The sequence below is a fragment of the Mesoplodon mirus genome, assembly GCF_964341445.2.
Source record: "Mesoplodon mirus genome assembly, chromosome: 2".
Lineage (NCBI taxonomy): Eukaryota > Metazoa > Chordata > Mammalia > Artiodactyla > Ziphiidae > Mesoplodon > Mesoplodon mirus.
In genome coordinates this window covers 117,058,957-117,069,993 of record NC_138977.1, presented here as the reverse complement: position 1 = coordinate 117,069,993, position 11,037 = coordinate 117,058,957, and the positions used below count along the sequence as shown (strand labels likewise).

At 39.8% G+C, this 11,037-nt stretch overlaps 1 protein-coding gene across 3 annotated transcripts in view; it reads left to right on the top strand.

Annotated features, from left to right (window-relative positions):
- Window positions 1-11,037, top strand: part of TBCE (tubulin folding cofactor E) — a 114,279-nt gene that overhangs the window by 24,338 nt on the left and 78,904 nt on the right. For 2 of the 3 annotated variants that reach the window (XM_082635027.1, XM_082635025.1), the window contains exon 2: window positions 9,423-9,556. In XM_082635027.1, the coding sequence (XP_082491153.1) occupies window positions 9,457-9,556 (100 nt within the window). In that variant the 5' untranslated portion in view covers window positions 9,423-9,456. Of the gene's footprint in view, window positions 1-5,151; window positions 5,240-9,422; window positions 9,557-11,037 lie in introns of all 3 variants that reach the window. The other variant, XM_082635026.1, reaches the window with a different exon arrangement.

Sequence of the window (11,037 nt, the reverse complement as noted above, 5' to 3'; positions counted from 1 at the left end):
AAGTGGGGAACTTACACCTCTTCACATAAAGGAAGCACTTTTTGGCTTCTCTTTGGCATATCTGAATTGCCAGCATCATTACTCATGTGCTTTAGGGCCTTATTTAAGTAAAATAAGGGTCACTTGAACACAGGCACTACAGTACCTCGACAGTTAATTTGATAACCAGATGGCTACTAAGTGACCAGCGGGCAAGCCAGGGGAATTCGATGAGAACAGTGCATTATTCCTCCCTCTTTTCAAAATCATCCTTCTTTTCCTCTCCTCATCAATAGAAAAAAAAATTACTTGTTCTAAAAACATTCATACAACTCAGAGGTGTATAAGCTAATAAGTGTAAGTATTCCTTATCTTACCCCATTCCTCCTCTGTTTGATTGAGAAGAGTATATCTCCTGACAGTGTATTTTGATTTCAGCGAAACATTTCACAAAGTTCATGGCATTCTTGAATGTGAGCTGGATAGGCTTGTAACTGAAAAGTTTTACCCATGGGTTTCTGTCTTTGGTCAGTGTCTTATATTCTTTTTTTGTCTTTATTTTTACAAAAATTGCACAGCACACAGCTGGGAGAGATAATATGTTGGATTATCGAATGTTTAATGTATATAAATGTAAAGTCCTACATTTATAATAATATAACATATTAACTTCTACCTCAAACATTAGATATACAAGTACAGGATAGAGAAGACCTGATTTGAAAGCTCTTGATGAGAATTCCTCGGACTTTGTAGAAGGAATTAAACAAGTAGATTTTGTCTTGGTGTCAGTGTCAGTAATTAACTTTTTTTTTTTTTTTTTTGCGGTACGCGGGCCTCTCACTGTTGTGGCCTCTCCCGTTGTGGAGCACAGGCTCCGGACGCGCAGGCTCAGCGGCCATGGCTCACAGGCCCAGCCGCTCCATGGCATGTGGGATCCTTCCGGACCGGGGCACGAACTCATATCCCCTGCATCGGCAGGCGGACTCTCAACCACTGCGCCACCAGGGAAGTCCTTAACTTTTGTTTTGATGGACAATTTGGTCATGGCTTTCTAGAATCTTAAACATATTTATTTACTTGGAATAATTGTCTCAAGAATTTTTCCTAAGGAAATACTTCAAAGACATAATAATTTAAAAGTGAAAGATGTTTTTAGCTGTTTTCTTTGGGATAGTAAACAATGAAAACATAACAATAGAGAAAAGATTCAGTTGTGGTATCTACACGTCAAGATTCAAGTAATTAATGTGATTCTGTGGCTGTATAGAAAAATGTTTACAGAATGTTAAAAGAAGTGGAACAGAAATTATATATATCTATTGTAATAAAATTCTATTTACATGTTAATGAAATTTGAAAGGGCATTTAAAACTTTTGAAAACTTTTTTAGGGTAATGTAATTATAGTAAAATTTAAACATTTTAATTTTATGATCAGAAAGTGATAGTAATTAAAAAATGGCTACAGAGTTTATTTCATTGTAATCTTAATAGCAAGCAACAGTCTTTCCCATGAAAAGGGGGAAAAGTGAAATGTAATATTAGGCTACATTATTAGATGTGTGATGTTCAGACCACTGAACCCACACACAGGTCAAGTCACATTTGGAATGTGGTTTTCAGTTTTAGGTATTGTATTTTTTTTTAATTTATTTATTTATTTTTGCTGTGTTGGGTCTTCGTTTCTGTGCGAGGGCTTTCTCTAGTTGTGGCAAGCTGTGGCCACTCTTCATCGCGGTGCGCGGGCCTCTCACGATCGCGGCCTCTCTTGTTGTGGAGCACAGGCTCCAGATGCGCAGGCTCAGTAGTTGTGGCTCACAGGCCTAGTTGCTCCGCGGCATGTGGGATCCTCCCAGACCAGGGCTTGAACCCGTGTCCCCTGCATTAGCAGGCAGATTCTCAACCACTGCGCCACCAGGGAGGCCCTTAGGTGTTGTTTTTTTTTTTTTTTTTTTTTGCTGTACGCGGGCCTCTCACTGTTGTGGCCTCTCCCGTTGCGGAGCACAGGCTCCGGACGCGCAGGCTCAGCAGCCATGGCTCACGGGCCCAGCCGCTCCGCGGCATGTGGGATCTTCCCAGACTGGGACACGAACCCACGTCCCCTGCGTTGGCAGGCAGACTCCCAACCACTGCGCCACCAGGGAAGCCCTAGGTGTTGTATTTTAAGAAAAGAATCAGTAAATGAATTATGGAGGAGAACTTGGAATTCACATGAGGGTGGCACTGGGAATGTTTACCCTGGGAAAGGGTTTTAGGAGGTGGGGACAGGAAGAGGAGAGAGGAGAAATAATAACATAATAGTGGCCTTCAAATATTTAAATGTCAGCTGGAAAAGGGAATAGTTTGATTCTGTATAGCTGCAGAGGGCAGTACCAAAATCAGTGGGTGGAAATGATAGGTAGGGTGGTATATTTCTTCCCTTTTTAAAGAACTGTTATTCAGCAAGCAGCGTCACTTGAAAATTAAATGGGCTGTCTTCATTAATTAGTGAACATGTATTGGGCTGGCCAAAAAGTTCGTTTGGTTTTTTTCTGTATGATTGCTGTAGTAGCACTTAGTTGTCTTTAACTTCATTCGAAACAATTTTGTTAGATTGTATGTGACAGCTGTCATATCAGTGTGCATTTAAAAAAAGACTTATAAATATTGGTGAATTTTTGTGTTTGTCCATTTTAATATTGAAGATGGAAGAAAAAAAGCAACATTTTCGGCATATTATGGTTTATTATTTCAAGAAAGGTAAAAATGCAACCGAAACACACAAAAAGGTTTGTGCAGTGTATGGAGAGGGTGCTGTGACTGATTGAATGTGTCAAAAGTGATTTGCGAAGTTTTGTGCTGGAGATTTCTCATTGAACGATGCTCCATGGTCAGATAGACCAGTTCAAGTTGATAGCGATCACACTGAGACATTAATTGAGAAAAATCAACATTATACCATGCGAGAGATAGCCGACATACTCAAAATATCCAAATCAGGCATTGAAGGTCATTTGCACCAGCTTGGTTACATTAATCTTTGATGTTTGGGCTCCACGTAAGTTAAGGGAAAAAAACCTTGACCGTATTTCTGCATGCGATTCTCTACTTAAATGTTATGAAAACGTTCTACTTTTAAAACAGATTATGACAGGCTATGAAAAGTGGATACTGTACAACAACGTGGAATGGAAGAGATCATGGGGCAATCGAAATGAACTACCAACAACCACACCAAAGACTGGCCTTCATCCAAAGAAGATGATGTTGTGTATATGCTGGGATTGGAAGAGAGTCCTCTATTATGAGCTCCTTCCGGAAAACCAAGCGATTAATTCCAACAAGTACTGCTCCCAGTTAGACCAACTGGAAGCAGCACTGGACGAAAACCATCTAGAATTAGTCAACAGAGAAGGCATAATCTTCCATCAGGATAACATAAGACTGCATGTTTCTTTGATGACCAGGCAAAAGCTGTTCCAGCTTGGCTGGGAAGTTCTGATTCATCTGCCATATTCACCAGTCGTTGTACCTTTGGATTTCCATTTATTTAGGTCTTTACAAAATTATGTTAATGGAAAAAATTTCAATTCACTGAAAGACTGTAAAAGGCACCTGAAACAGTTCTTTTCTCAAAAAGATAAAAAGTTTTGGGAAGATGGAATTATGAAGTTGCCTGGAAAATGGCAGAAGGTAGTGGAACAAAAAAGGTGAATACATTGTTCAGTAAAGTTCTTGGTGAAAATGAGAATTGTCTTTTACTTTTACTTAAAAACTGAAGGCACTTTTTGGCCAACCCAAAATATTTAAATAAAAGCCTTAACCAAGGCTCAGTTGGCACCTGGATGCGCCTAACCAAGGAACAGTGACATGCCACTCATAACTAAGAGAGCACCTGACTTCAGGACAGTTTGACTAGACACTAACTGAGAGGGAGGGCTTGGGTTAGGGGTGATCGAAGTGGTGGTGTTAGCAACAGGCCATGGAGGTCCAGGGTGGACCAGTAACTAGCATCAGGTGGGTCTAACAACAGAATATAGGGACTTATTGGGTGACTGGCCAGAGGGAGAGAGAACCAAGGCATAGGTCACCAAGACAAGGATCCAGTTTCTGGACCCTCTCAGAAGATCACAGTATCAAGAAGCAATTATTAGAAGGGTTAAGAGACTAGACAGGATCATCAAAAATACATGATGCAGGGACTTCCCTGGCTGTCCAATGGTTAGGACTCCATGCTTTCACTGCCGAGGGCCCAGGTTCAGTCCCTCTTTGGGAAACTAAAATCACAAGCCGTGCAGCAGGGCCAAAAAACCCCCAACAAAACAAAAACATGATGCAGAGCCAATTAATTACTGACCTTAGATACCTTCTACCTAATTATCTCAGGTCCTGTGGGCACAACATAGAGATGGGAATGAAAAGAATTGTTACTGGGCTTCCCTGGTGGCACAGTGGTTAAGAATTCGCCTGCCAATGCAGGGGACATGGGTTTGAGCCCTGGTCCGAGAAGATCCCACATGCTGCGGAGCAACTAAGCCCATGTGCCACAACTACTGAGGCTGTGCTCTAGAGCCTGCGAGCCACAACTGCTGAAGCCCACGTGCCCTAGAGCCCGTGCTCTGCAACAAGAGAAGCATCCGCAATGAGAATCACGAGCATTGCAATGAAGAGTAGCCCCCGCTCGCCGCAACTAGAGAAAGCCTGCGCACAGCAACGAAGACCCAAGACAGCCAAAGAAAATAAATAAATTTATTTAAAGAAAATAATTGTTGGGCTTCCCTGGTGGCGCAGTGGTTGAGGGTCCACTTGCCGATGCAGGGGACACAGGTTCGTGCCCCGGTCCGGGAGGATCCCACATGCCGCGAAGCGGCTGGGCCCGTGAGCCATGGCCGCTGAGCCTGCGCGTCTGGAGCCTGTGCTCCACGACGGGAGAGGCCACAACAGTGAGAGGCCCGCATACCACAAAAAAAAAAAAAAAAAGAAAAGAAAATAATTGTTACTAGAGATCAAATAGGATCGAGCAGGTGAAGGAACTTTATAATTCATGAATTACTTATGTATGTTATGTATATGTTATGTATGTTAAAGGAAAATGAGGACGACTTCCTAATGTCTTCTTTCCTCACTTCTGCCATTTATGCCACTTGGTTTCCTAATCACCAGTTGACCACTGACCCGTTCTTCTCGCCAGGATATTCTCGCTGTGAGCCTGATCTGCAAGGTGGTCCCCTTAGGCTGAGCCCTGGCCCAGAGCTTCACACTGACTGTGGGGCCTGTTTGTGAGTTTCTGGGTTTGTATAACCCCCATGCACTCTGGTTCATGGAACCAAGATTCGGCCTACTACTGATACTTTAACTACTTGTAGGAATGGTGCTCTACAGTGATCTTACCAGTTTTTCTCCTCAGGGGCTAGAACTTTGCCTCTGACCACAGGCTTGTGATTAGGGCCCTCCCTACTGACCAGACCTCTTAGCTGCTGACTCCACATGTGTCTGAGCTTACTAAAACATGGCTTCCTCACACCTGCCTCACCCTCCTACTGACTTTATCATCAACTTGTCTGAACTGTTTTGACTTTTCCCACCTATTTGAGGTTCTGGGCTGATTTCCCTTTTGCTTTTCAACCCTACCAGGCAAGTTTAGATCTAGATGTTGGCCCCTTCCTGACTGCCCTGTCCTCCCATGTTTATCTTTGTTTGTTTGTTTGTTTCTTTTTGTTTTGGTGGTGGTTTTGTCCTCCGGTATTTAAACCATCAAAATTCAGCCCCCCCTCCTTTTTTATTACGATATTCACCTTATTTTGGTGTTCTAGAACCAAACACACAATATCTCAGAGGTTTGCCTGTATTTATTTATTTTTTAAAGCAATATTAAAAAATATATTTATTTATTTGGCTGCATCAGATCTTAGTTGTGGTGCGCAGGCTCTTCATTGCGGGGCACAGACTCTAGAGTGCGTGGGCTCTCTAGTTGTGGTGCGCAGGATCTAGAGTGCACAGGCTTAGTTGCCCTGTGGCATGTCGGATCTTAGTTCCCTGACCAGGGATCAAACCTGCGTCCCCTGCATTGGAAGGCAGACTCTTAACCACTGCACCACCAGGGAAGTCCCAATCAATATATTTTTTAATTGAAGCATAGCTGATTTACAATGTTGTGTTAATTTCTTCTGTACAGCAAAGTGATTCAGTTATATATATATATATACCTTTTTTAAATTTTCTGCTTTTATCTTTATTATTTTCTACCTCTACTCTCTTTGTTGTTCTTTTTTTCTGCCTTCTAGTGTTTTTTTTTTCCCTCTAGAGACTTTTATTTCAACCACTGCCTCCTTTTATTTTATTTTATTTTTTTAATGTTTTTTTTATTAGTTTCTGCTTTATAACAAAGTGAATCAGTCATACATATATATCTGTTCCCACATCCCTTCCCTCATGCATCTCCCTCCCTCCCACCCTCCCCATATACATTTTTAAAAATATTTTTCCATTATGGTTTATAATAGTATATTGAATATAGTTCTCTGTGCTATACAAGTAGAACCCTTGTTGTTTATCCATCCTATATATAAAATCTTACATCTGCTAACACCAGCCTCCCACTCCAACCCTCCCTCAACCCCCTTCACCTTGGCAGCCACCAGTCTGTTCTCTATGTCCCTGATTCTGTTTCATAGATAGGTTCATTTGTGTCATATTTTAGATTCCACATATAAACGATATCATATGGTATTTATCTTTCTCTTTCTGACTTCACTTAGTATGATAATCCCTAGTTGCATCCATGTTGCTGCAGATGATATTAATTAGTTCTTTTTTATGACTAATATTCCATTGTATATATGTACCCCATCTTCTTTATCCATTCCTCTGTTGATGGACATTTAGATTGTTTCCGTGTCCTGGCTCTTGTAAATAGTGCTGCTATGAACATAGGGGTGCATGTGTCTTTTTGAATTATAGTTTTGTCTGGATATATGCCTAGGAGTGGGGTTGCTGGATCATATGATAATTCTATTTTTAGTTTTCTGACGAACCTCCATACTGTTTTCCACAGTGGTTGTACAACTTACCTTCCCACCAGCAGTGTAGGAGGGTTCCCTTTTCTCCACACCCTCTCCAGCATTTGTCATTTATAGACTTTTTAATGATGGCCATTCTGACCCATGTGAAATAGTACATTGTAGTTTTGATTTGCATTTCTCTAATAATTAGCAACTTTGAGCATCTTTTCATGTGCTTATTGGCCATCTGTATTTCTTCTTTGGAGAAATGTCTCTTTATGTCTTCTGCCCATTTTTTCGATTGGGTTGGTTGTTTTTTTGTTATTGAGTTGTAGGAGCTGTTTGTAAATTTTGGAAATTAAGCCCTTGTCAGTCGCATCATTTGCAAATATTTTCTCCCATTCTGTATGTAGGTTGTCTTCATCTTGTTTATGGTTTCCTTTGCTGTGCAAAAACTTCTGAGTTTGATTAGGTCCCATTTGTTTATTTTTGCTTTTATTTCTGTTGCATTGGGAGACTGACTTAAAACATTGGTACGATTTATGTCAGATAGTGTTTTGCCTGTGATCTCTTCTAGGAGTTTTATGGTGTCATGTCTTAAGTCTTTAAGCCATTTTGAGTTTATTTTTGTGTATGGTGAGAGGGTGTGTTCTAACTTCATTAATTTATTACATGGGGCTGTCCAACTTTCCCAGTACCACTTGCTGAGTCAGAGGAGGAAAAGCCAGAAAGGATAAAAGAAAACCAGGTTTTCCTCTGACTCTTTCTTAGGGGTTTCTTCCCTTTCTCTTTTAAGTATTATATTTCCCCTGGGTTCTGTCAGTGACTCTCTTTTTCTTTCCACCCTCTTTTCTTTGCACCTAATACACTTTCAGTCTCATCCACTGTCATGGTTATCAGTTATAAATTGTTCTGATGACTCCCAAAAACACATTTCTAGTGAAAACATGTCTTTTGAACTAGAGTCCTAAGTCCATCTTGACATTCTATAGGCACCTCAAACAAACTCTCTTCCCTCCCAAGCCTAGACCTCCTCTTGTATTACTCATGTTGGTGTCTGGCACCACCATATACCCTAGACAAAATCTTGTCTTCCTAGTCTTCAGTTTTACCATTTCTATCCATTTAATCTCCAGACCCCGTTCTAGCTCTTAACTTTCTCTAAAATCCATACCCTTCTCTCAGGTCTAACTGCCACTGGACTGTAAGCTTCTGAGGCAGGAATCACACATGTAGGGTTTACTGTGTGTGATGTGAGGTCCATGCATTATCCAGCATGTGGTCAGTGCTTAGTATGTGTTGAATGAATGGATGGAGGCGAGTGCCTTGGCTCAAGCTGTCATTGTTTTCACCCGAATTACAGCAGTATTTCCCTAACTGGCCACTCTGCTTTTAACTTCCTTTCAGTGTATTGTCTATACTGCCACTGGTGTGATATGTCTAAAATACAGAAAAATCTGTAAATAATTTAATGTGTATTTTTGTGAAATATAAAGTCTTACAAAAAGTCGTAACCACTATACCATTACCACAGCTCAAAATTTAACAATTATTCTTTTCCTTTTTTCCCCAAAATAAATGGATTTTGTCTTTGCCTTACGGGAAACAATTATTCTTGAATATCATCAACTATCTAGTCAGCATTCAAATTTTCAGTTTTCTCATGATTTATTTTGAAAGTTATTTACAGTTTTTAAGAATTTAGGTTCCAAATGAAGTCGGTACATTGCAGTTGGCTTACATTTCTCTTAAGTTTCTTTTAATCTCTTTGTTTTCCTTCCATCTCTCTCTTTTTCATCTGTTGAAGAAACCGACTTGTTGAAGTGGGAGTTGGACCTAGTGATCATTCCTAGATAGATGATACTTTTCTCTTAGGCTCCTTGTTTTTAGGGTTCTGAAATTTTCTTTTTCCTTTTTTTTCCTTTTTTGCTGCGCCATGCAGCTTCTGGAATCTTAGCTCCCCGACCAGGGATCAAACCTGCGCTCTTGGCAGTGGAAGTGCAGAGTCCTAACCACTGGATCGCAAGGGAATTCTCTGAATTTTTCATTGTACGTGTTCCTTCCTGCGTCTGTGGATTTGTGTTTCTCCTTCCTGGAGAGAGAACAATGCCCGTGTTGCCTGTTTCCTTTCCCTTTTCTCTGTAACCTTTATCCCCCTCTCTTCTATTCTCTTTCCCTTCCCACCCCTTTCAGTAAATGATAGAATACACAGTCATGTGATGTGAGCTAACTGAAGTTAAGCAAGATTTCTTAAAAAAGGATTAAATTATCAAAATATAGTTAGAGAGTAAAGTCAAATTCTGAGAGTCTGGTACCTAAACCTTTAGGTTCTTCCCTTCACCAAAATGTGAAGACTAAATTGGGTAGAAGCATTGACCTCATGAATAGCTACGTAAAGTTAAAAAAAATTTTTTTTAAAGAATTTTACTACGTCCTTGTCAATGTTGTGTTTTCTTCCTAGATCTCCTCATATTTTGGATTCTGGCAATGTTATAATGAATGACACTTTGACATCAGATGTCATTGGTCGGAGAGTCGAAGTTAATGGAGAACATGCAACAGTGCGTTTTTCTGGCGTTGTCCCGCCTATGGCAGGTAATTTATGATTTTGTGTGTGTGTGTGTGTGTGTGTGTGTGTGTGTGTGTGTGTGTGTATTTTGTACTTGTTTCTGGGTAGGCTTCTCAGCAGTGCTTTATAACCAGTTTTGAGGAAACTAACAACCAAGTTATATATACCTCTGATATACAGTTGTTTTATTTCTGTGACAATATCCTGTGATATCCATGGCTATATTTGATTACACACTTATCTGATTATTCAGTGTTGCTATTTTATATTAAGTCAACCTTAAAATATCTTCCGAGTAAACTTTAAATACTAATTAAAAATCTTGAATTCCCATAATCCTAAGCTCAAAAATGAAATAATATTTGTGGAATTCCTCTTATCATTAATCCATGTGTATGTTGTACTTTAAATTGATATAAATACAATTCTGTGTTACTGTTTTTAACTTATGATTTGGTATATATTTATCTGTGTTTCTGTAGCATCATTTTACTTGTATTTCCTTTTTTATTGAGATATAATTGACATATAATATTAGTTTCAGGTATACAACATAATGATTCAGTGTTTGTATACACTGCAAAACGATCACCACAATAGTCTACTTCACATATATAACCACACATACTTATATAGTTTTGAAAATTTTAAGATCTCTCCAGGACTTACTTATTTTATAGCTGGAAGTTTATACCTTTTGACCTCTTTCATCCATTTTAGCCACCCCCCATCCTCCACCTCTGGGACCACCAATCTGACCTGTTCTCTGTATCTGTGTGTTCTTTTCTTTCCTCCTCCCTCCCTCCTTCTCTTCCTTCCTTCCTTTCCCCTTTCCTTCCCCTTCCCTTCCTTTCTTGTTTCTTTTTATTTATTTATTTAGTGAATTTTGAGTATTTATTACTTTTGCATTTATATATATTTTTTTAACATCTTTATTGCAATATAATTGCTTTACAATGGTGTGTTAGTTTCTGCTTTATAACAAAGTGAATCAGTTATACATATACATATATCCCCATATCTCTTCCCTCTTGCGTCTCCCTTGCACCCTCCCTATCCCACCCCTCTAGGTGGTCACAAATCACCGAGTTGATCTCCCTGTGCTATGCGGCTCCTTCCCACTAGCTATCTATTTTACATTTGGTAGTGTATATATGTCCATGCCACTCTCTCACTTTGTCCCAGCTTACCCTTCCCCCTCCCCATGTCCTCAGGTCCATTCTCTACATCTGCATCTTTATTCCTGTCCTGCCCCTTGGTTTTACATAACCATTTTTCTTTTCTTTTTATTTTTTAGATTCCATATATATGTGTTAGCATACAGTATTTGTTTTTCTCTTTCTGCCTTACTTCACTCTGTATGACAGACTCTAGGTCCATCCACTTCACTACAAATAACTCAATTTCATTTCCTTTTATGGCTGAGTAATATTCCATTCTATATATGTGCCACATCTTATTTATCCATTCATCTGTCAGTGGACACTTAGGTTGCTTCCATGTCCTG